Source organism: Papio anubis, chromosome 8 (assembly GCF_008728515.1).
Source record: "Papio anubis isolate 15944 chromosome 8, Panubis1.0, whole genome shotgun sequence".
Classification (NCBI taxonomy): Eukaryota; Metazoa; Chordata; class Mammalia; order Primates; family Cercopithecidae; genus Papio; species Papio anubis.
Window position 1 is genome coordinate 127,916,456 of NC_044983.1, and position 27,390 is coordinate 127,943,845.

The 27,390-nt window shown below is 38.0% G+C and overlaps 1 protein-coding gene across 6 annotated transcripts in view; it reads right to left on the reverse strand.

The window, feature by feature from the left end:
- Positions 1–27,390, reverse strand: part of LRRC6 (leucine rich repeat containing 6) — a 105,599-nt gene that overhangs the window by 52,679 nt on the left and 25,530 nt on the right. For 5 of the 6 annotated variants that reach the window (XM_021942634.2, XM_003903170.5, XM_021942637.2 and 2 more), the window contains 5 exons: positions 21,706–21,878; positions 16,421–16,644; positions 9,941–10,123; positions 7,256–7,333; positions 1,777–1,836 (listed from right to left, as the gene is read on the reverse strand). In XM_021942634.2, coding sequence (XP_021798326.1) covers positions 1,777–1,836; positions 7,256–7,333; positions 9,941–10,123; positions 16,421–16,644; positions 21,706–21,878 — 718 coding nt within the window. The remainder of the gene's footprint in view (positions 1–1,776; positions 1,837–7,255; positions 7,334–9,940; positions 10,124–16,420; positions 16,645–21,705; positions 21,879–27,390) is intronic. The other variant, XM_021942633.2, reaches the window with a different exon arrangement.

The window sequence follows — 27,390 nt, forward strand, 5'->3', positions numbered from 1 at the left end:
TGGTTCACAAGAGCCAAGGTGGAAACAACCCAAATGTCCACCATCTAGTGAACAGATAAACAAAATGTGGTATATCCATGCAATGGAATATTATTTGGCCATAAAAAGGAAAGAAATTCTGACACATGCTACAACACGGATGAGTCTTGAAGACATTATGGTAAGTTAAAGAAGCCAGACACAAAGGCCACATGTTGTATGATTCCATTAATATGAAAGATTCCAATTAGGCAAATCTATAGAGACAGAAAACAGATTAGTGGTTGCCATGAAGAGGGAGAATGGGCAGTGACTGCTTAAGGGTCATAGGGTTTCCTTCTGGGGTGATAAACATTTTCTGGAACAATGGTAATGGCTGTACAATATTGTGAATTTATCAAATGCCACGGTATTGTCCATTGTGAAATGGTTGAAATGGTTGATTTTAAGTTATGTGTATTTTACCACAATCAAAACAGCAAAGTTGGTTGAAGTCCTGAGGGCTGATGTTCTGGCTCCTTTGGTCCCTGTTTACTTTGACAAGACTCACTCTTGGAAAATTTACCCCCTGTTGGGTAATAATCCCTCCTACCTCCCAGGGTTACTGAGAGATTAAATAAAATGGGGTACATCAAAAGCCATTAAAAAGAGAAAGGCATTTATTATAATTCATGCATGTAAACATTCATCCATTCATTCGCGCATGTCAATGTCATACTCCCATGATCAGTATTTGTTGATTCATTCATTCATTCTTGTATTTATTGAGCGCCTAACAGGTGCCAGGTTTTAGGTGTGGAGATGTAGAGAGGAAAGAACAAACAAAACAACTTCCTGCTCTGACCACGAACTTTTAAGAATACAAGTACATTTACACTTTGTCAGCAGGAAGCCAAGTAGAGAGAGTGGAAGGAAGTGCTGGGCAGGGGTAGGTACTGCTTTATGTCACATGGTGGGGCAGAGAGGCCCTTCTAATGAGGTGACATCTGAGCAGAGGCATGAAGGACACGAGGCAGCAAGCTACAAGGACACCGAGGGTGATACAGGCAGAGGGAAGCACAGGCAAGCAGCCTCTGAGATGGTGCCAGGGGACACTGAGGTCATCAGAAGGATGTATCAGCACAGCGAACCAGGGTCTAAAATCTTCAGGGAATGAGGCAGAGTGACCTGCTGCCTTTAGATGCTTCCACAAAGAAGGGCAGAAGGTGATATAGGCTGAAGGTTTGAGTGTCAAAGCCATGGAGGTTTAGGGAGGAGAAAACAACAATAGTTTGGGTGTGGTGATGAGGGCAGGCAGGAGGTCTGTGCCACTCCTACCCATGGGTGAGAAAACAGGCAGGATGTGAGCGGGCAGCAGGGAAGAAGGGTCCACTGGTGACAGAGGCTGCTAGGTGTTCCCCCAGGCCTCTGAGATGGGACTGAGGGAGGGGAGCCAACCACCTGATACCTATTACTATAGGAAGGCATTTTAGACAAAAACAGAGGACTATGCCAGCAAAGAGCAGAGTGGGGTCCTTGTAGTATCAGCATCAGAAAACAGCATAGGTCTCAGAATTATTTAAACTCTGCCTTAGATATTCCTGAGTTCATAGCCATGAAATTGTGGCTTTATTTACCTTTCCCTTCATTTTCATGCTTTGAAAAATTATAGTAACTTCTCTGTCTTAACAAATAAGCTTCATTTAACTATAGGTCTAAGTCAATTCCATTTCCAATTTTCTCAGAACTAAAAAATTACTACTGAGAATGAAAACTGACAGAAATGTCATTAAATAAATACATAGAACATGCCTTTACCTATAGACAGCAAGGTCCAGGATGATCTGCTTTTCATTGTCTTTCAAAGAGAAGTCAATTCTAAGAATAACACATTTGGGGGAAAAAAAAGATGACGTTAGGATACTGTATAGATAATCCCTTCACAAATTCAGAAGCAAATTAGATAATAATTTTATAATAATGTCCAATGACAACTTATTTTGGTGGTTGGACAATCAAATGTCAATGGTAATTTTAAAATTTCAGCGAAACCTACAACATATTAATACATTATTTGCGCTTACAGTGTTTAAATGTGAGAATCTTAAGGTAAATTACATACAAAAAAATTAGCTTTGGTGCAGAGATAGAGACATCTGGTGGCTAAAGTTTTCTTTTCCGTTTCATGTGAGTTTGCCAGAAGCAAACTAAAACACTGGAATTACTTATGGAGAACTAACGGTTGCTTTTGCCTCCCCTTTATCCTGCATTCGATTCCTTAGGTTTTAAAGAGTCCTGTCTTCCTTCTTTTTTCTTGCTATTTTTTTCTTCTCCTTTCATCACTGACCTTCCATTGCCCTGAAAAAGGCTGAGACACTGCCCATTATCTATTACCTCTGTTTTATAGATGAAGAAACAGAGGTTCAAAGAGGTTGGCATAGCTGAATTATAATAAATGTCTTTACACTTTGTCTGCACGAGCCTGGCTAGGCAGGATTTGAAAGCTCTACCATCTTTCAACTGTACCCTGAGGCTGAGTCCTAGGTCTAGCTTCCACACTGAATATCATGCTATCAGAATTGCCTGGTCAATTTTCTTTTGAGCATTTCACTTATCATATTACTCTATAAAATATACAACTCAACAGTATTAAAGAACATAAGCTAAACTGTTTAGAAAAATGTGAAGTTAGCGATAGATGTGGCTGTTAGCAGCATTTCTGCTTGTGGCAGAAACTGTCTCATTGCTTTCAATAGTCCAGGCCTGTGGGACTTCTTCAGTGTCTCAGATGGCCCATGCATTTGTAGAACCTCCTCTCAGGAGCCTTTTATGTGCTCCTGCTCTGCCTCGATTTCTTATTACTTGTAAAGTAATTTCAGAGAAGTTTCCTATGGCACAGATTGCTATTTAGTTGCTATCTGCTTCCCCCTTTATTCCTAGTGACAGGAACCATGGTTTGAACTAGGTGCATGGCTATGTACAATAAAGGTTGCATTCTGTGGCCTCCCTTGAAGGTAGGTGAGGTCAGGCGAGGGACAGTCGTTGTATGGCACTTTCTAAGAATGTCCCTTAAGAAAAGGAGCATGTGTCCTTTCTTCCATTTTTTCTTCTTTATTTAGCTGAGTAGAACAGAATGTAGGAGGCCAATAGATGAACGATGGAGACTACTTAATAAGCAATTGCAACTGTCCAAGCAAGAGTTACTGTCAGCTACAGGTGGTGGTGGGGTCAGTGAGACATGGCTGGATTCCGATAATATCGAAGGAAGAGTTCACAGGGCTCACTGATAAGATGACAGAGAGAGAAGAATCAAGGGAGAATCCAAGGTTTCTGGTCTTAGCCAAGGGGTGAATGTGTGTTACTGAGATGGAGAACACAGGGACACAAGCACACGACGCTGGAGAGTGGTAGTGAGGCTTGAAATCAGGGGTTCTCTTTTAGCTATAATAAGTGTGCAATGACTCTCTTACATCCACCCAGTGATGTCAAACTTCTAATTGTTAGAAACAAATTTTCAATGCCGCAAAGTGAAACCAACACTCAGGCAAAAGTTTTCTCAGCAAGGCAATATACTTCTATAGAAGGGCACTTCCTGCATGCAAGGCAGAGGCAAGGGAGAGAGAGCAAAACAAAGGAGAGCAGGAGTTTTTTATCCCTAACACAGACCCTGTTCCTGTGCCCTCCCCCTGCAGGCTGGGGATGGACTGCACAATCTAGGCTAATTCTGATTGGCTACTGTTGACCTCATCATCAAAGGAGGCAAGGGTTGGTGTTTCATGGGAAGGACAGGTATGGTACATCTTAGGGTGTTTGGGCACAGCAGAGATAGGGAGGGCTGATAGATGAATGGGTACGATTACCTTTTAGAATAGAACAAAGAACCAGGAACCAAAACTCGTTGAAGAGGAACTATATGTTCTTAACAACATAACTGAATAGACAAGTCTTGAGCTCAGAGAAGAAGTTGGATCAAGTTGGGAGCAATGTAAAGAGTGTGTTTACAGCCATGGGATTTGGTGAGAGCCATGAAGAGCTAAAGGAAAAGGAAGACAGCTGAGGAGTTTGCTATAGGGCACCCAAAAAACAAAACCAAAGGGATACATCAAAGCTTAGAAAGATGAGCAGTCAGTAAGGTAGAAGAAAAATCAGAAGCAAAGGGAAGAAATTGCTTTAAGAAGGATGGTACTGAACAATTTGATCCAAATCTGCTATGTCCAGTAAGACAAAGACTAAGAATTGAACACTGAATGTGGAAATAATATGACTAAGGAAATTTCAGGATGATGGAATACACAGAAGTGGTTTCAAGAAGGAATGTGAAGTTAGAAACTGGAGACCAAGTGCAGACAATTCCATTAAATGGGGGCAGAGAAAAAGAGCTGTGGCTGGAAGGAAAACCAGGGGAAGGGAGGTCGTTGCTTTTGTTTTAACACAGAGATTTTTAGAATTTGTTTGCACATGGGTGAGATTGATCTAGCAGAGTGGAGAGAACTAGTGCAGAAGACCAAGGATAACTGAGCAACTAAGACCTTGATAGGCAGAGGGGATGGAGTCAGGGTGTTTACACAGACATAGGAAGTTCACCGTCAGCAAGCAGAAGAGAGGGGAGTACATGGGATAGGTCCAGCTACACTGGTAAATTGGATGTTGGGAGGAAAAGAAATCTCCTGATTGCTTTTTTTCTCAATGAAATAGGAAACAAGGTCCTCAGTTAAGACTGTGGAAGTGTCAGATGATGTTGGAAGTAAGGAGAAAGAAGGTATGAGAGCAACCTGCAGGACCGTGGGAGAATGGACGGTCCCAGAAAATAAAGGAAGATTGCCAGAGTCCATTTGAGATCTGTAGTTATGAATGTAAGGTAAGACCAGCAAGTAGAAGTGAATGGTCTCCTCCAGCCACACAGGAGGACCAGCCCAAGAGTGGGTAGTGTGCTAGATTTAAATAGGGTTGGGATTTTGTGAGGTGAGGATGATGGAAAGAGAAAAAAATGAGAGCGGAAGACAAATGACAAGGATGGATTTCTTTTTTCTTTTCATTTTTCCTTGAGACAGGGTCTCACTCTGTCGCCCAGGCAGGAGTGCAGTGGCATGATCTCGGCTCACTGCAACCTCTGCCCCCCAAGTTCAAGCGATTCTCATGTCCCAGACTCCCAAGTAGCTGGGATTACAGGCATGTGCCACCACTCCCGGCTAATTTTTGTATTTTCAGTAGAGATGGGGTTTCATCACGTTGGCCAGGCTGGTCTTAAACTCCTGACCTCAAGTGATCTGCCTGCCTCGGCCTCCCAAAGTGCTGGGATTATAGGCGTGAGCCACTGCACCTGGCCCAAGGACTGATTTCTGTGATGAACCATAAAACTAAAGCACGGCAAGAGAAGATAAGGGGTTACGGGAGAGTAAGAAAAATAGGAGAGTGAATTATCTTATGGTCTTCATGGGGGCATGTGGTTGTTGGAGTGGAGGAAGTTCCCCCAGGAACATAAGAAATGGTATCTAGTGAGACACTCGAGGTGAAGTTTCTGACGTGGAAGAGATATTGGTGGTGGCAAATCTAGGAATGAAAATGAAATCATGTGGTTGAGTTGAGCTGGAGAAGTGAGCTGGTTGGGGAACTGAGAGGCCAGGGCTTCTGGTGGATCACTTATATGTTTGATAAAGTCATCACCAAGACTGATGATGGCAGGAGAGGCAGAGAGAGACACTGGTGTGGGTGAAATATCTTCAATGAATTGAGAAGGCTGGGGTTGAGAGTTGATCAGGGTGATGTAGATGACTGCAGGAAGAAGGGGCAGGGGTGCTATATCTAGAGGGCTTGTGCTTCAACAGAGAAAGGGAGAAAGATGACCTGAAAGTGGCAATGGGCTGTAACTGTCCCTGTGGCGTATGTGGTGAGGAAGAACAGTGGGAAGTCGCAGAAGTGAATCCTCCGCTTCAGTTAGTGAAAGAGGAGAAATGGTGGAGGCTTCAGGCTTTGCTGTCCAGGCTCAAGCTCCAGAGGGCACAGGGGTCCAAAAGAGGTGAGAATGAGTTGAGTTGGATCAGCGCCATTAGGGTATAAGATTCTGGAAAGTGGTGCATGACCTGGGAGGGCAGGAACAGGGGACGATCGCATGTCGGGAGGCAGTGCCACTGAGGAGGTGGTGGGTAATCAGTTCTTCATAGAATCACCCTCAGTAGAACTGGTTTTAGGGGCAGGTGAGGCTGCAGTGTGTGGGAAGAGTGGTGGTCCTACCAGAGACACATGGAGTTCCGGGAGTCTCCCTTGAGCTCTGTTGTAGGCTAAAGAGAGATGGCCTAAACTCGATTTCTGAACTCCATGAGGTCAGAAAGAAACCTGTCATAGTCACTGCTCTATCCCCAGGGCCTAGCCTAGTGTTCTGTCTTGCATTCCTGTCTGCTGTAGGTGCGTAAGGGGAAGGGATTATACATCTTATCATGGAAGTCACAAGAACTAGGTTAGCATGAGCAACTCAGAAACACCACCTATTAGCTGTGTGACCTTGGGCAAGTCACTCCACCTCTCTCAGGCCCAGGCTGGACATGTAAGAAAGAAAGGCTGTCTACCACCTGTGATTGCCGTGAAGATAAATGATGCCCAGAAATAATTCAAGATTGTGCCTTCACCATGTCATGACAGAGCAAATGAAATCATGACGGAAAATAGGTTTGAGTAATAAAATGAAGTGAATGAGATTTAGTCTGTAGGCTCTTTGGTCTGTATTTTGGCTACAAAAGGCTTTTCTGTCCTGCTTTTTAATTTCAAACTTTAAGACAGATAAAGAGGGTAGGTTAGATATTATTATACTTGAAGATTTCCAGTTTGAGTATCTGTCCTCTATTAAATTCATTGAGGTTATTATATTGATTTCCTTCCCTAGCTCTCAAAGGCTTTGTATATGTGCTCCATAGTATAAAGTAGATGTATAGACGGTACATCAGTATTCTCAACCAGTTTGCTCATGGCAGAGTTTTAAAAATTCATAAATACAACAACAATGTGGTGGCAATTTTCAGGCATAAAACTGTATATGGTCCAAAGTTTCATGGGGTACATAAATAACTAAGATCTCCATATGCCAAGATCATTTGCTAGATGCCAAGACAATTATGCATTTGAAAACATAATAGATGTTTTCCCTTTAAATATGCACCAAATGACATTATTTTTAGACTCATCAAACTTGTTAAGAGCAGTCAGATATATTCTTTGCAGAGCAAACCTGGAATTGAAACAATGATTGACCAACACCATTGACTGACACTTTTGGGTCTTTAACTCTCTATTTGGCCTCACATACTTGGGCTCATTTACATTTAGGGCTTTCCCATCTTCAGTGATCAAAGTCCTGGGTGGTTTCACTTTCTTCTTTCTTTCACTTAAGATTGATGGTGGGTGAGAACAAGGGGCAGCATGGAAAGAAAAAATAAGCAAAGAGAATATAAAAGCAATTAATACATTTTTGTGAAACAGTTTTAAAAAAATTAATTGAACTTTTATGAGCACATCAGCAATTCATTGTTCTGAAGTCCATTCCTTTAATTCTATGCTGGGAACTGATAATCAAGCCAGATTTTTTTACGTGGTTGTATCTGTATCTGTACAGCAAAAAAATGACCAAGACAATTTGCCAGATAATTTGAATGAGGGAAGAAAACTCCTTTTCATGACTGTCTATTAATATTTAAATAAGTCTATTTTATACATGATTTACCCAGATCACTGTCAACTCTCCATTTGTGTACAGAACTTCTGCTTTAGCTAAAATACAACATTTAACATACCAATTGAATAGAATCTATTCAATATAAATAAAAATATCGGCACAGAATAATCTATGTAAAAGGATATTTCTCACAGCGTTATTTACTGTGGCAAACCCCTGGAACTGTTGTGAGTGCCCATCAGTGGAGGAATGGTTGAATCAACTGTGTTTCATTCATGCTATAACATATTTTGCAGCTGTTAAAAAATGTGTTTGCTCATTACTTATTGATTTAGAAAAGTGTTTATGATGTCTTTAGCGAGAAAAAATATATAAAACATAAATACGTATTTGTTTTACAAAAAGACCCCAAATCCTACACTTGCAGAGATAATTTATACAATTATAAAGGGTTAAAAAAAATGTAGTGAGATCAACCCAAGCCTGTTAACAACACTCATTACGTTGAAGGGTTGGATAAGGGGTAAATAAAGGAAGCAAATAATAGAAGATTAATTGAGTAATATAAAATTAAAATGCAGTATGTAAATTCTATTTAAAAGATTACTGAAAGTATATAGAAACTTAAATAGGCAAATATGGACGATATCTAGATCAGATGGAAAAATTTGTTTAGATGATGGAACTGTTGGCAATTCTTTGCCTTAAATTTCTATTGTAACTTTAATACAGATTTTGTATCAGTTAACTTTATTTTAGAAAAAATCATTCACATTCTTCTGCATCTTAAGCTGGGCCTCCAGATCCAATGGAGTTAATATTTCAATGACTCAGGACAATTAAGGGGCATTCACAAGCCCTGGGCTTAACCCTACTCAGTGTAAAGCAGATCAGAGTTAGGAATAAAAGATTTCTTTTGTCCCTGCTTACACCCAGTTAATAAAAATGGCAACACAATCAGAGGCAAACATCTCAGGGACTCACTGGATTGGGAAGTCTAAGGTGTCCAAAACAGAGACTCAGATCTCCATCCCATTCAGCCTTACTTTATTAGGTGTCAGGGAGTAAAAATAAATTCTCCTTATTTCAGGCTCAATACATAATAGATTAGATATTATTTATATATACCCACAGATATATAAATATACCATATGTGTGTATGGGTATATATGTAAGAAATATTTCACAGTCTATAAACATGTAGAACTTCCATTTTAAAGGGCTCTTGAGTCTGCAAAGCACTTTCACATGTATGGATGGGCTCATCTGATTTTCTTAACAGTACAGTGGGGTAGGTAAGACAGGTATGATAATCCCTGTTTAGCAGATGAAGAACCAGATGAGGAGAAGTTAGGTACTTGCCAACATCACACAGAGGGTAATAGTGGAGTCAGGACATGCATACATAATCTTATTCAATGCTCTTCCCAAAGGGCTGTGTGGTCCCTTAGTGTGAAAATCACCCACGTTTTACAAACCAGTATTTTAGATAAAATTTGATTTTTGATTGTTATACCTCCCTGTATTTCTAATTAATGAAAATTTTATGAAAGCAGCTGAGATTTCAAATCTTTTTTACTTCTACTTTCTTGCTTTTAGTTGTTAATCACAGAGAGAGATATTGTGTTTTGTTTCACTTGAGGCATTGCCATGTAGATTACTATATTTCAGGGCTAATTTATCACTTTCTCAAGCTCATGAATAATAAGTATTTCCATAAGTTATATATTTTACATACTAGACTTAAGCAATGACATGAAATGGAATGACACAAAATCTGTTTTTGAAAAATCTGCTCTGAAGATAATAGCATAAACATCCTAGTTTCTAACAAATCATCAAATTATAGATAAACAATTCAAAAGTGAAATCATAGTGTTAAATGTCGAAGAAAGTTGTATTAGGAAAATAAAATGTCTAATAAAACTAATTTCCAATTCTTCACTTTGCAAATTAATAGAACAGACTCAAAAAGGAGCCCATTCATTCCACAAAATGAACTTTTTCTAGACTAGAAATACTAATGTATTAGTGTACCCTAATACACTATTATTGGGTATATTAAAAGTTGTAAAAAGCTGAAGACATACAAAAAACCTCTACCTAAAATGTCATAATTCATGATGTTCTAAAGAAGGTACTTTGATATTAATGAATGTTAGCCAATACAATTCAACAAAAAGCTATACTTAGAAAAAACAAAATCTATATATGAGTGCTAAAGGTTTAACACAAATAATGGGGGAAAAAAATGGGCAATCATGAAAATATAGTTCATAAGTGGCTACTGCTTCCCTCTCATAGGAAAGAATGAAATACCTTAATTTTTCCTGATTTTTCCGTTGTTTTTCCATGTGTCTAAGAGTTTCCAATCTCGATTCAGGAGTAAACAAGCAGGGCTTATTCCAGAATTCCAAGTCATCTTCACTGTTGTCTAATTTCTTTGTGTTGTGTTCCTCTGTGTCTGGTGCCTGTAGGTGGTCTTTGCTCTCTAAAGAGGAACTAGGAAAAACAGAGCACTTAAGAACAATAATGGATTCATGAGCTTCATCCTTAATGCTGGCCTTTTAATATCTACATACTTTTCTTATGTTATCTTCTTACCTTTGAATGACAAAGTGACTCTGAAAGACAGTCTATCCAGGCCTGGTTACCCTGGCCTGGATATGTAGTGAGATCAACCCAAGGCTGTTAACATTCATTACATTGAAAGGTTGAATAGGGCAGACCTTCATACTCTATCATCAGGAATATTGAGGTAATCAGATTCCAGGGTTCACAGACCTGACTGCTAAGAATCACCTGGGGAGCTTTATAAAAAGTACAGATTCCTGGGTTCTCATCAGAAAGCCTATTCAGTAGATCTGAAGTAGTTCTGAAGTAGTAGATCTGAAGCCTGGGAGTCTGTGTTTTATATTTTGCAGGAGATTCTGATGATCAGACAAGCAATCACCCCACTTCTAATCTCGTACCTGTCAGTTACACTCTCCACACTACTCCCAGAGGGACCTTTCTAGCAGGCAAATTGGATCACATTATTTCTAGGTTTTTTAATGACTCTCTTATCTCCAAAATTTGCTTGTAGGACATATGACACTTTTTATAGTATGGCCTGTACCTAGTTTATTTTTCATGGATAACTTCTGATTATGTAGCTTTATATCTCTTCCCTTTTATTCATGTTTTGCAGACTGTCAGAGAATTAAACAATGTCTCTATATGTCACCAAATGGGTATTATGTGAGATAGTCAACATTTGTTCAACATGGATCCCAAAAATATTTATTGAGCATCTTCTGTTGTGCCAGACACCAGAGATACAACCCTGGCCTACACAAACCATGACACTACTTTCAGGGAGATTCTATTCTTGTGGCAAGAAAATGACATCATTCAAGCAATAAACATTAGGTATAGTCTCTCTCCCCTCACCTCTCCCTAGAATAGACACTTTATTAGATGACATTAAATGAAAAAAATTACATGATGCCTTTAATACCAACTATAGAAAACAGTAGGTACTCAATACATGTTGGGTTTTGTTATTGAATGAGGTGACAAGAAAGGCTCCTTTAGTTGATCTTCAAACTAAAGATATTTTCTTCATTTTGACAATATCTTTTCAAATATATTTTCTTTATCTCGAAAATATTGTGAAAGATATTTTTCAAAGGGATGAACCAAAAATACTAGAACATGAAATTTAAGTAGCATCAATAGAATATATAGCAAAATTCTGCTGTCTTTACAGATACAATGCAACTAAATATTTCAATAAGCAAAATAATGCAAATTGCTGAAAATAAATAAATCATTTTGCTATACAGCTACAGTTATTTATGGCATTGAAAGAATAATCTATGAAGGGTATCTATAATATTCTACAATATTCTAGATAATTGCCACTGAAATAATTGGTTCCATTCTCATTTAACCATTTAAATTATATTTTTCCTGGAAAGTGACTAATTGGCTCAATCTGGCCTTTTGCAAGCTAAAATAATAATTATAAAAACATAAAAATAACAGCACTTAAGAAAAATTATCAGAGATATCAGCTAAATAACATGTCTCCAAGGCAAAATGCATATAAATGTGTGTAGCTGGTTGATGAAACAAAGTGAGCTCATTAGTGTCTGATCAAAAAAACTTTCTCTTCAACCACTGCCTTCAAACCTGCTCTCTCAGAACTCTCTACTCATCCATAAGCAGATCCCACAGCTCTATAGTCACTTTTAAGAACAGGATAATCTCAGCTAAACATTCACTTTCAGATACTAAAGGGTCTAAAGTTTAAATAAAAGTTCAGACCTAAGTTTCAAATCGAAGCCATTCCCTCCCTCTCCAACCCATTCTCTCTCCTGGCCCTGTTTCAGATTGGGGTGTGCATGGGAAGAGGGACACCCTCTCCTACTTTTCATTGTCATCCATTCCTTCCTCTGAATCCCATACCACTGGGCCTCTTAGGTTCAGAGGCTTCCTGCCTTCAGAATTTGGGGCCTGGGAAGATGAATGAGGAGAAGAAGGCGAACATCTCTTATATGACCACTCCTATTATAACCTGGCTATTGCTACCCTCGCTGGGACCAATATCCAGATACTGGCTTTCTCTTCCTGCAAGCACCTTTGTCATTCTTGGAGACACTACAAGAACCCTCCAAGTGTACTGTTCACTGTTGAGGTGGTCAATATACTTCCTGGCTCCTTTTGTGATAACTCCCCAGCTTCTGCCACTGATAATCCACCCCTTAGTTTCTTATCGCTGCTGTCCTATTGGACAGCATCTCTTCAAGACAGTTCAAATCCAGCTCTTCTACCATGTCCACTTGGTCTATACAATATTCACAAATCCTGGCTGGGTGGGGTGGCTCACGCGTGTAATCCCAGCACTTTGGGAGGCCGAGGTGGGCATATCACGAGGTCAGGAGTGAGAGACTAGCCTGACCAACATGGTGAAATCCATCTCTACTAAAGGTACAAAAATTACTCAGGCATGGTGGCACACACCTGTAATCCCAGCTACTTAGGAGGCTGAGGCAGGAGAATCGCTTGAACCCAGGAGGCAGAGGTTGCAGTGAACCGAGATCGCATCATTGCACTCCAGCCTGGGAGACAGAGTGAGACTCTGTCTGATTAAAAAAAAAAAAAAAAAAAAAAAAGATATTCACAAAATCCTTGGCATATGAAGTGTGAGCTGTTGCCATTAATACCTTCTTCCCTGATCCCTCTGCTCCAGGTCACTTTCTATCTTTTCAATTCTCCAGGCTGGAGGCAGGCTCTACCTAGTCAAGAGGTAAATGTCCATCTCCCTTTCTTGCAGCCTCTGATTCTCTGTAGTGTTTCTTCTTGAAGCCTTGAGAGGGAAATAACCTCCTACTCCTCACCAACTAATTCAATGATTCAGGATTTCAATGATTCTCCTCCAGAATGTCTATGTTTCTGTTCAAACAGGCTAAATAGGGTGAGAATGGTGAAGACTTAAGGATCAGCCAGGTCTATGGGGGAGGCAAGAAGGCACCTGCAAGAAACCCCACTGTAACCTTCTACTAAAATACAAGGAACAGATCATTTTAACTTTTGTAAACTTTTAAAAGCCAAGGATAGTAAATTATCTCCAAGATATTGTATGTGCCTATTACATAACTTTGATGCCAAACAGCAGGAAAAAAATACAGTGAGACAAGGATATTATAGCATAAACTCACTTATGAACACAGGTTCAAATATTAAAGTAAGATATTAGCAAAATCAATGGAGCAATGCATTAGCAAATAATCATGGACAAAGGATGTTTATCCCAGAAATTCAAGGATGGTTTAACATTAGAAATTCTATTAATGTGATTCAACACAGTAACAGAAAAACACTATTATCTCAATAAATTTGGGGAAAGCATTTAATAAAAATCAATATAATGCATGTGATGATAAAAGCTCCTCATCAACTAAGAGTAGAAGGAAGCTTACTTAACAAGACCCAAAAACCCACAGCAAACATTATACTTAATGATGAGAAATTGCAAACATTCTTTTTAAAGTCAGAAACAAGATACAGATACCCATTCTTAACGCTACTATTCCACTCCATACTGGAGACCTTTGCAGGCAACATGAAGAAAATAAAGTAGAAGGAGAGGGATTGGAAAACAATTTTCAAGTTACTGCTTACAAACAATGTATTTTTCCAGTTACAAAATGCAGGATTGCCTCTTTCATAAAGGTTAGCAAGATTAATACAGTATCAGTATACAGAAATAATTTGTCCCTTTAAATATCAGCAAAACCAATTACATCTATTTTTAAAATCTTATTCTACAAGATACTTAGAAATAGAGACAATGAAAGATGGTTTAAGACTTTTATAGTGAAAATTTAAAACCTCATTGAATGACTCAGAAGAAGGTCTAAGTAAATAGAGCTCTTCCAAAGTTCAGCAAGGAAAGAATCAATGTCATAAAGATGCCAACTTTCTCCCAATTAACATACAAATTAAATGCAATTTCAATCAAAATTCCACTAGGGATTTTTAAGGAATTTGATTAGTAGCGGATTCTAAAACTCATACAGACAAGTAAGGAACTAAAAATAGCCAAGATAACTTTGAAAAATGAGAATATCTCCTACCAAATATCAAGACATGCTATAAATCTATACAAACTAAAACCAGGTAGAAGTGCTCCTATGGAACAGTCTAGGGAACTCAGAGATGAACCCATGAATACATGGTTTGAAGGGATTAGTAAGGGTGGCATTTCAGATCAGTGGGAAAAGAATAGCACCTTAATAAATGGTACAGAGACAATTAGCTACCCATATGAAAAACCATTAGTACCCTACCCTATACATTGGCAAAGGTTAATTCCAGATAAAAAGATACAAACAGATATGGTACTGGGATAAAGAAGCATTCCATAAACAAGACAAAAATGTACAAATAAGTTTAACTACATTAATATTTTTAAACTTCATAAAACACAAGCACTTATAATTAAACACAAGTCACAGACTGGGAGAAGACACTTGTAAAGCACATAACCACCAAAGAATATATTTTTTATTTGTATCCAGAATATAAAAGAACTATCAATAAGAAAAAAACTTAACAACTTATTTAAAACAAGTAGGGGACTTGAATAGAGGATATCTGAATAACCAACAAACATATAAAAGATATTTAAAATATTCAAATTCACTAGTAACTATAGAAATGCAAATTAAAATTTTTAAAAATAGAGGATACTATATACTATGCAACACACTTGATTGGCCAATATTTTAAAATATATTATCCAGTATTGGCAAAGATTGAAAACTCCTGTATATTGATATATTAGTATAAATTATAACAAGTACTCTAGAAAACAATTTGGCAATATGTATAAAGTTGAAAAGATGTCATGATTGTTGTAGCAATGCCATTGCTAAATACCCTGAAGAAACTTTCATACCTGAACAAGGAGACAAGGGCAACATTGCTTGAATATCTCAACAAATGTTCAACATGGATTCGAGAAATATTTATTGGGCATCTTCTGTTGTGCCAGGCACCAGAGATACAGCCCTGGCCAAGATAGACCATGATGCTACTTTCAGGAGATTCTATTCTTGTGAGAATTGGAAATGGGAATAGGGAAAACAACGTGCATGGCCAGCCAAAGAGGGATGGCTGTGTCCAGGTTGACCGGCTGGCACCACTAGAAGGATTGCATGTGTTGTTGGAGCTGCTGCACCTTCTGATTGGTCAGGGCAAGTGAAATACTGGCTATTAACTATTTTGAATATTACCTCTGGGATAAATTATAATTTATTCATCCAACTGGATATTATTCTATACTTAAAATGAATTAGTTTTACATGTCTTCATATGCATAAATCTCAAAAACATGTTGCATGAAAAGCAAAGCTATAGAAAGATATCATTCATGCTAAACACACATACTCAAACTACTACTGTTTAAGGAGGCATACCTGTGAAATAAAGGTATTAAAAATATGAATGAATCAACATATATCAAATACGCACCAGCTTCAGGATAGCAGACGCCACCAGGATGAAGAGAGGAATGGGATGAAGGGGAAGTACTTAAGGAGCTTCTACACTCTTAATGATATTTTATTTCTTATTTTAAAAAAGATCCAAAGCAAACATATTGTCATTTATTAAATGTAGGTGGTAGAACTACAAGCTGCCTATATAACTATTTTCAAACATTTATGTATGTCTGAAATACTCTATAAGTATTATTTCCCCAATTTTAAGGGATTCTGTTATGTAAATACCTTATACTTTAACTGTATGGAATCAAATCAACTGACTATAGTTGTAATTCACTTAAAATACATAAACATGAAAATTTTAATTTAAAAAAGTTATTAATCATATTAAGAATGTGTTCAGTATATAATTAAGAAAACAGAATGTTGTATGATACAATTAGAATTAATCAAATTATAATAATGTGATTTGTATTTAACTTTTCTAAAATACTCCTAGTTTGTAAATCAAAGTACACCTGTTAATTCATCTTTTCTGTACATATTTTATGGATTTTTCTGAGAATAATTTTAGATGGAAATTAAAGTTACTAGTTTAAAAAGGAATTTTTCCCCCAAGGAAAGAAAGCCTTACAGAATTGTCACAAGCTATGGGATGCTCATATTCTTCCATCCAAAATTCACATCATATTTTATTCTTCAAATTAATCCGGAATATAAGTGTACTGCAAAGAACTTGGAAAGAGAATACAGTTTGCTGCTTTTAACAAAAGTTGACTAGAAAGTAAACTAATAATTTACATACAGAGTAGCATTGATGTCTGTGTACCAACGTCCATCAAAGCCTGCATTACTTCTCTTGTCTTCATTTTTATCCTCTTCTTGGTGTTTCCTCTGAGCCTCTTCCTTGAGTTTGGCTCGTTTAAGACAGTGATCTTTTTCCTGCTCTCTGATTTGTGGTTCAATTACTGAATACTCCTGCAATGCCTTAATCCTTTCTGAAGGCTCTATTTCTTTACCATCCAACCACTTAAACAAAAAACAATAAATATAGTACAATGGTTCAAAAGTAGCAGTGTGAATCAGCCCCAGGTTGATTTTGATTAGAACTTTTGAAACTTAGAAATAATAATACACCACAGTGATAGAGAATTAAAACAATATAATTAATGGGAAATATCAGAACATTGTTCTAAATCAATGTTTATTTCATACAATTTACACAGTTTTAAAAATACCTTTACTGGCAATAATAATGATTAGGTCTTCTGTTAAAAATGATAATTAATACAAACTCTCAAAATATTTTATGTTAATTTTATAATTGCTCACTATGTCAAAAATGTCAATGCTTAAGTCAAATCATAGCTTCAAAGTACAACAATGGCACTTCTCAAAAGCTCTCTACAGAAAAAGAAAAGGCCTTGAATATTACGCATGATTGGGCTCTAATACAAATGAGCCCATGTTTCACCCTTAACAAGATAGATAGGCTATTGTTACAGCATTGTTTACATCTGATACTTCAATTATGATTTTCCAAAGTAAAATATTAAAATAAAAGTGTCAATTAAAACCTAAAATGTTAGAGCTAACAGTTTAAAGATACCTATTTATCTACCCAGCCTTATTCTGCAAAATGAGGTGAGGTATTTAGGAAGGTGTGGTTGGAAGATAATAGTTCCCCAAGAATGTCCATGTTCTAATCTCCATGAATGTTACCTTACATGGCAAAAGGGACTTTACAGGTTTGATTAGGTTAAGGATCTTGGATGATCAGGGTGATTCTTGTAAGGACCACAGAGGTCCTTATAAGTACGAGAGAGAGACATGAGTGTCAGAGTTAGGGAGAGATGTAGAGTTGGCATACTGATGTCTTTGGAGATGGAGGAAGAGGCCATGAGCCTAAAAATGCAAGTATCCTCTAGAATGTGAAAGGGGCAAAGTAAGGGATTCTCTCCTAGAGCCTGAAGAAAGAATAGCCCTGACAACACCTTGATTTTAGCCCAGTGAAACCATTTCAGGCTTTTGATCTCCAAAATCATAAGGTAATACATTTGTATTATTTTAAGTCACTAAATTTGTCTCAATTTGTTACAGCAGCAATAAGAAACATATAAAAGGGGGAAAAATACACAGAAAGATTTAGTAAAATACAAATTAAAAAATTATTAGAATCAGCTGAATTATAAGTCAAAATTATGTAGAGATTTAGTAAAAAGATAATTCCAAATATGCTTTGGTCATAAGAACTCATATGGTTGCTATAGATGGGCTGCAGATTTGGTTCCTAGCTTCGTGGCAGCCAAAGTGAAATAGAAAAACATAATTAGTTACACAATTTTCATGGTCTTTAAGGAAAACAGTTTGTAGCTTCCCTCTAACATGCAGCTCTAAAACACACTTCTAGCACAGAGTTTCATAATGGAGACCTTGAGAGATGTCAGGCATTGTTTCTCCAGAAATATGTCCATACAGTCACAGGTTTCATAGGGCTGTTTCTTGTCGTATCCTTCAATAAAGGTATCCTCATACCATTATGTATGAGGCCATAATGATAAACCCAATGCAATAAAACCTATTATTTAAGGCATTAAGTAATTGTGGTCCACATACTTAATCTGATCTAGTTTAATACAGGGTTGGGATCAAATCAATTTGGAAATTTTGGGATAAATGAAATTTACTTATTTTGTAAGTGTACATAAGTAAATACACTAATATAAATATATGAATCAACATAATTATAAATATATTTATATATAATTAATACTATATAAATATAGTACTTTCATAAATTTCTGTTAAGTCATCCAATTTGTAGTACTTTGTTATACTAATTTATATAGTATAATTTATATATAAATATATATTATTAACATAAATACATTATATATAACTGTGTATTATAATAAGCTAGAAAACTCTAGCTTATTACAGATAATTTCTTTCGACTGAGATTTTTTCCCAACAGAACCCTGGGGAGCAAGGTGATCTTTTCTTCTTTGTAATTGAAGTACATTGATTGATTGATTTCTGTCTTATAAACGGTTTAAGTGTATTTTGACTTAATTAGCACTACTATTCCTAAAAGGCTATGACAACTGAACCCTCTGTCACTTTACTGACAGGAGGCAAAAGACCTCATAATAATAACTAATGACAAGTTTGGGACTGTACCCCAGCACCTATTCTAGGAACCTCACTTTTTTGGTGATTTCTGTTCATCTTTGAAATTGGCCCACATTTCCTTCAAGCCAAAATCACGTCTGAGTTTAGAAGGCCTAAGAATCATAGATTCAGTTTTAAGCTGAGTGTTTCTTTATCTTTCTTCACCCAGGATTCCTGCAGCACAAAGGTGGAGTGTCCACACTTATTGGTAATAACTGTGCAAGTGCTGAAGCAGAGAAAGGGACACTAAGGTGTATTGAAGGCCTCACAGAACTCCCTTGAGGTAGGAATTATGATCCCGCTATACATCAGTAAAATGAGGCACGCAATTCACAGGCAGGGGAAGCAGGTGTCAGACCTTGGTTTGTCTGCTAACAAATCTGTTTCCCACTGCACTGCAGGGTCTACCTACTTCTGGAGTGGCTCAGACACTGGGAAGAAAATCCTTGAAAAGGGCTGACTCTCCTCACACCTCTTCTATGTGACTACCTAAAATAACTACTCTGCTATTATGGGTAGAATTGACAAAAAAAAGATGTTGAAGTCCTAACCCCCAGCAGCTCAAGTCATGGACTTTTTGGCAACAGAGTCATTATGGATGTAATTCATTGAGACTAAATCATCCTGAAGCAGGTGGGCCCCAAGCCAATATAACTGGTGTCTTTATAAAGAGAGAGCCCTGTGAAGAGGAAGGCAGAGACCCTCGGGTAATGTGTCTACAAGCTCAAGAATGCCAAAGATTGGCTGGCAAATCAGCAGAAGCTAGGAGGGAGGCATGGAGCAGATTCTCCCTTGCAGCCCCTGGAAGGAACCAACCCCATCAACATCTTGAACTTGAACGTCTGGCCTTCAGAGCTATAAGATGACACATTTCTGTTGTTTAAGCCATCTAGTTTGCAGTACTTTGTTACAGCAGCCCTAGGAAAGTAATATATTTATTAACACAATTCCTTTCAAGCAGCTCACAAGCTTTCAATGAAATGGTAATTAAGATTCTATAGTATATCAAACTATTTTAAAATATTAATAAATATATGAATGCTATTTTTTAAAAAGGGGTTGTTTTCTATTGAAGCAGTTGATTTGGAGAAGTCTTTCTGAAAGGAAAGACTTGATCCAAAGCCTGTAATTTAACCCAGAGAGAAGCAGTGAGTGTGGGTATAGTGTGAATGGTGGAGGCATCAAGGTTGGACTCATGTAGGTTCAAATCCCACTGGCGTCACTTGCCAGATGTGTCAGCCTAAACAAGCAGCATTAACTCCCCGAGCTCTGAATGCACCTAATTGTCTCCCTGATTGGGTCTGGGAGGATCAGAAACACTGTGCACAAAGTACCTGGCACAATCTCTGACCCTGTCTGCGGCAGCCATATGATGGCTCTCACACCTCTAGCCTGACCAGGCTCAGCTGCGGCACTGCCACAGGCTCAGCTGTGGTGGCCACGAGGACTCCTGGACCCTTAGCCCTTCCAAGGGCATGGCTCACAGCATTACACTACAAGACCTAGTTCTATGATAGTCTGGGTCTCATCAGTTCATTTTCTAGGAAATCACTGTATAATAATGATCAGTTTAGGTTACATATGAGACAATTTATTATTTATTCTATATTCAATTACCTGAATCAGTCATTCTCTTAATCTGAGAAATTTTACAGTAGAAGAAATGTATTCCATTAATCCAGCAGTCAGCAGTCTCTTGACTGCAGAGAACACAGAAGTCTAAGAAACAAATATCCTTTGAGAACTGAAAAAATGCCTGTTGCATAGGCGATGTATCCATGCATTCTCTTTCCGGGAACATGGAGCCACATGCAGGCTGGGAACTCTTGGACTTACATGAAACTTAACATTGCTATTTTAATATTCTCTGTTGTATGATTTCTCAAGAAATAATATTTTTCCCTCAGTTCTAAAATTATTCGATTGGGGGGATATGGTATAAGAGTAACATAAACAGTCGTAGTTGTCAAATGAGGTCCCTGCACCAGCAGCAGCACTTACAGATTTTGTTAGAAATGTGAAATCTCAGGCCCCATGTCAGACCTGACCCAGAAACCCTGGGGGAGGAGCACAGCAGTCTGTGTTTTGAAAAGGCCTCCACGTGTTCTGATGCACACCAAAGACTGTGAACTTGCCGGGCACAGCAGTTCACGCCTGTAATCCCAGCACTTTGGGAGGCCGAGGCAGGTGGATCACCTGAGGTCAGGAGTTCAAGACTAGCCTGGCCAACATGGTGAAATCTCATCTCTACTAAAAATACAAAAGTAGGCGGGTGTGGTGGCATATGCCTGTAATCCCAGCTACTTGGGAAGCTGAGGCAGGAGAATCACTTGAACCTGGGAGGCGTAGGTTGCAGTGAACTGAGATCATGCCATTGTACTCCAGCCTGTGCAAGAAGAGAACAAGAGCGAAACTCCTTCTCAAAAAAAAAAAAAAAAAAAGAAAGAAAAATTTAAAAAAGACAGTGAACCACTGCTACAGAGAAAATGTTAAGAAAAAGCAATGATAAAAAATAATAATTATAAAAGCACAGTAGCTTAAGACTATGTAATACAAAGGTACATAGCTGTAGCTACTTCTAAAACCCTAAACTTGGTTTGCTACAAGTAATAATGAATTCTAATCAGTAATGATGAATGTTCTTTGTAACTATGATTTGAACTCATTGAGAAAAAGTCAAATTAAGTTCTGTATGTTTTGGATGAGAAAGGTGAAAAATATGCAATTTATTTTTCAGGGATTTATTAAAACTATTCAAACAATATTAAAGGTCTAGCCACTCAGATAATTACTTTGGGCTCTTTGGAATATTCCATTATCTGAAACAACACATTCATTGTTGCTGCAAGTAAAGCAGGAATTATTATAGTTGCTCATGCTCATTTCTCTGTGATTTCTGTACCATTAAAATAACCGTACCTTTAATTGTGGAAGAGTTGCTACCACGAACTCTCTATAGTGGTCAAAGAAAGCACATGGGTTCCCCATGAGAAAGAGCTCCTTCAGATGGATATTGTGCTTCAAGGTTTTAATGCTGCTCAGCTCTCCAATGAAATTTACAGTCAAGTCAAGTTTTGCCAGCTCTTCGCATCCTGTTGAGAAAAATAAAATGAAAACAAAGCAAATAAAGAAAAATCACAGTGGTAATAAAACATGTGTAATAGCACATAATAGAAGTAACAGTTGTAGTATTTTCAGTCTGCTGATTTATTGCATTGCTTACCATGAAGTGATTCTTCAGAAATATCAACTCAAAGGCTTCATCTTAACTCATTTTTCTATTTCTGTCTCACCTTATTTTCACCCTCTGAGTCCTTCCAGCCAGGGGAAATCACTTTCCCTGCTCACAACAAGACTGGTTAATTTTTTTTGATTTGGTCACTATCTGGCATGAAAAAAGCAAAAGTATAAGCTGCTACTACAGTGGGTGCTACCTCAGAACAAAACTCCTACTAGAGAGGGCACCTGGAACCTGTCCTCCTGAGTTTTAGCAGGTCAGTAGGACATATTTCATCTTGGAGGGTGATAGTGGAAAGTTTCTCCAAAAAGAAAGGCATTTCATAAAACCAGTGCATCAGAACCAATATTTGCAAAGTCACCTAGCAGAGAGAGAATGGCTCTAAGGCCACCAAGAACTGAACTGAAGGTATTAACAAAAGTGAAGAATAAGACGTTTTGATGTTCAAAGGAATAATAGAAAAAGGGTGAGTCACTGAAGTAGGGTTTTATAGTAAATCTGACCCATCCACCTTCATTACAGAGAGCGCCAGATGCTATAGAAACTTGAATCGAATCTAAATTTGAATTTGAATTAATCCCCTCATTCACATTCCATGCAAATTTGGTGGCTAGGAGTCCAGACTTGGGAATTAGACAGATACAAGTTCAAGTGCTTCCTCTACCTCATCCTTGCTAATGTGACCTTGGGTAAGTTACAAGCTTCAGCCTGCTCATCTATAGAATTATAATAGTATTGGTACCAGAGTCAGAAGTTGTGAAAATAACATAAGATGACTCATGTAAAGCGCTTAGCATAATGCTTGCCACTGAGAGTGTCAGTAAACATGAGCTATGATTAGAATAGCTCAATGAGCACTCTAATTATCATATGACTTCTTGGACAATGTACCTATAGGGAAAGAAGCAAGCACAGCTGTCTCATGAGCAGAAACCTTACAGTTTCTTTCCATGAACTAAGAAGAGTTGACCTAGTTTAGGCAGCAGCCTTTGTGGGCTTGGTTCAATATAAGATTATCTCTCACTATGACTGCCTCATGCTTGTGGGATTAACATGGCAGATTTTGCAACCTCCAATGTCTAGAAAGCCTTCCCCAGCTAATACCCCAGGTCCACCTTGTTCTGCATTTATTTCTTCAAAGTTCTACACACCTTTCCGTTATGATTCCTTATTATCTATTTTTTTTGTAATTTTTCTGTGGCTATATAATTTAGAGTGAATTTCAGTTCCTGATAGATTAATGTCATCAATATGAATTTGATTTGGATTGGTTTACAGCTATGCAACTGTGTCACCTTTGGTGAGGTTTCCTCATTTCTGAAGGCTATATAATGGAATCAACTTCATTAAATGATGGTGTTCCCTTCCTGTTCCCTTATTCTATCACCTGACTCAATCTGGTCCAGAATTTCATGTTTTCTTCTTATTAAGTCAGACCCCAAGCCAATCTCCTCCAAATAAGCAACCTCTATCTTAGAACTTTCAGATGTATGACCTCACTCTATATCCATCTATCCATTCATTCATCCACCCACGCAGGAGTTGCAGGGTGCCTGCTACATAGATGTTGCTAAGCAAGGTCTTTAGAATAAACTGATAAAAAAAAAAAAAAACATAGTCCCTGAGTTCACACTTATGTCTAACATAGAGAAAATATAAAAAGAGAAAAAAAATACAAGGAAAAGAAAATTAAATATGCAAACACAGAATCCAGAAGTAGGCAATGCCCATTAGACATTGAAAGCTACCCTAAACCTATATTCATTGGTTCTTTCTCAATTCCCATTCATCGCTCAACTCATTGTTCCTGGCATTCTATAAGATCTGCTTCTCTAAAGGTGACCAAGGACCATGATATTAGCAGTCTAATCGACCGTCTTCAACCCACTTTTCACTAGAACAATCTGCTGCATATGGCACAATTATTCATGAATTATCTCTTAAAATTCTCAGCCGTCTTGGTAACAGTGATACTACTCTCTCTTCTTGTTCTCCTTATAATGTAGTCTGTTCTTCTTCATCTCTTTTATAAACTTCTCTATCCCTTCAATGGTGATATATCCCAGAGTTCCACCCTTGACCCAGTATTTTCTATCATCATCTTCTTGATGACAACAGTCATGGTTATTGGCTTAACTAACCCCAGATTCTGATGATTTCCAAATGATAACCCACTATCTGAATATCATACTCCTATTTCCAAATGTCTGCAAGACATATTACATTCAACATGTTCAAAATGGAATTCTCCCTATTTCCTCTTATTCTCTATTCCTCAACACAGCTTCTCTGCCTTGTTTATGTCTGAACTCTTTCAATACTATCACTATTTTGGTTTTAGACATGAATTTGACACATCTAAGGGTCAAGTCATAAATTTAAAAGTTAAATTACTCTTAACTCCTTCATGTCATTAGCCAAGTCCCAGAGACCTTAACTCCTAAATTTTATCATATACTTTCTGTCTACTATAATCTTATTATCCATACCCCAGGTTCTTATCACCTTTTGCAATGAAATATGGTAATAATCTCCTTCATATACTTATTTCAAGAATATAAACAGTTTGAAAGAAGGAAAGAACAGATAAAAGTAGGAAAAGAAAAGAGGAGTCTAGAACTTCTTGATGTACCACTAAGCAAGAAAGTACTCAAAGGAAGATAAGAACATTTTAAAATGTCAGAAGAGTCTACTTGGAAGGGCTTCTGTAGCCAAACCTGGGACATTGTGATCATTAAACTAAATAATGGTAGTAACATAATTCGTTGAACAAAATAAGAATCCATGAGTCTATGCCAATATAAGAAATACGAATAAATTAGGGGAGAAGGCAAAGTTTTTTCTTAAAGAAGAATGTCATCTAATAAATATGAAAAGAATGATGGAATGAAAACAAGTCATTAGAATGTTAAAACCAGTGCATGAAAGTATGATGAGGAATAGGATATCTACATAATGTTCAAGTATCTTCCCACAAATTACTCATTGGTTAAAAGTGAAATATAGTAATGTTACAGTAGAGAAACTTGGTAGACACTGTCTTTTCTTTGGTTCTTTTTATGGCAATCAGATACTCTCTAACACACATATTGTTTCATTTTAATTTTGTGTACATCCTTTGTCATATCTGATGTTTTTCTTTTTTGTTTGAGTGTTTATGACCTGTCTTCCCCATTAGAATTTAAGCTCCATGGAGAGGGGAAGATTGACTTGTTAATTACTTTATTTCCCATACGTAAAAGATGCCTTGGCATAAGATAGAAGGTCAAGAAATACTTGTAGAAGAAATGAAGAGGTGGGAGGAGGAAGAGAGGGGAGAAGAAAAGAAAGAATGAGAAAGACAAAGAAGGAAAATGGGTAAGTACAGCAGATAAGTCAACAGATAGATTAGTTAGTTGGTTCAGGTGAAAACTAAAGGAAAGACAACTTTAAAGATAATTGAGCAACTGAGGGGAAAAATGGAATTGACAAGACTGAGTGTAGGTGACTATTATAGTTGGACATTAAATTCTAGTAAATATAATTACATGATATAAAATAAATAAGCACATGTAGGAAGAGACTCAATGTAGAAAAATGGTTAAGCAAACTCTAATACATCTATTCAATGTTTAATGTTATAAATACATCTAAAATGATGGTTATGAAAACTATCACAGCATGGAAGAGGAGAGCTCATGATATAATGAAAATGGAAAAAGCAAGATATAACATCGCCCATGCGCCAAAATTACAACAATGTAAAAGGCAGAAAAACAAATACAGCAAAATGATAATAGCAATGGTGGAATTAAGATTAAACATCATTCTGTTTTTCAAAATTTTGCAACATGGTTATAGTTGGGAATTTTTTTAAGTATACAAATAGATAAAATACATAAAACTGACAGAAAACTAAGATATAAGTTAGCATAGTTTTCTCAAATGTGATAAGTATGCTCCAGGTACATAACAAGCTTATTAACTACATGGCTAATATTTATTTGCTGTTGACTATATTAAGCTCTTCCATATACAGTATCTTATTCAATCCTAACATCATGCCTATGAGAGAAATATCACAATTACTATCTTTATTTGAAGGTCAGATAGCTCAGTGTGGGCACTTGGCTCCGAGATGCCCATCATTATGTGCACGCATGCCATTTCTCATGGAGAGATGGCATCGAATCCTTCGCCTTCTCTCTGCACTGGGGCTGGCCCCAGGGACTTGCCTGACCAACAGACTGGGGCACCACTGAAGCTCTGGGGCTGCCTAGATGTCTGAAATGCTCACACTGGAAGGACTGCCCTACAAACAATTGCTCTGGGACATGTCAGAAGCCACATCAAGTGTCTGGCTACCTTTACTCCACCACACTCAGAGACCCTGAGCCACCTGGAGAATCGTAAAGCAGTGAGAGAGAAGGAAACCTGCTTCTGTGGAAAGAAACAGCCCAGAAGCGGCGCCAGATGGTAACTGAAGCAACCATCTTGGAGGTGGATCCTCCAGCAACGGCTGCTTCTGGGATCTATCTGGCAATAGATACTTGCAACTGCAATGCAAATGAGCTAAGGAATTACCAAAATTTACACAGCTCCTAAATGGATGAGTTGGGATTTGGACCCAGGTTGGCCCACCTGAAAAGATTCTCTGAACTGATATGTTAGAGCAGCGGTCTCCACCCTTTGTGGCACCAGGGACTGGTTACATGGAAGACCATTTTTCCACGGATGGTGGGGTGGGATGGTTTCGGGATGAAACTGTCTCACCTCAGATCATCAGGCATTAGTTAAGTTCTCATAGGAGCACGCAACCTCCATCCCTCGCAAGATCAGTTCACAATGGGGCTCCGCTCCTATGAGGATCTAAAACAGCGGCTGTTCGGACAGGAGGTGGAGCTCAGACACTATGGCCCTCTTGGCCCACTGCTCACCTCCTGCTGTGCGGTGGCTTCCTAACAGGCCAGAGGTATCGGTCCTCTGTCAGGGTTTGGGGACCCCTGTGCTACAGAGTTTCTTTGCCAGTGTTAGCTATTTATTACTAAAATATCATCATCATCTTCATCTTAAAATTCTCAAGCTACAATTCTGTGGAACACATATTTGAGTCTGTAAGTAAGAGCAGTTGTCACCAGCCAGCAGAGGCGTGGCCCAGGACTGACCTGACTGGAATTCATGACACAGGTGGAGACGGGCAGACCAGCTTGGAAGAAGGCAGGAGGAGGCAGGTGGGATAAGAAAGGCCGAGATTAGATGTGGGAGAGTTGGGCAGCGAGTGTAACATCTCCTCCCAACACAGAGTTAATTCAAAAGACCAGTCCCTGTAAATGGGTCCGGATCCCATATTTCATTATGATATCCTGTTAATGTTATATGAAAGTACA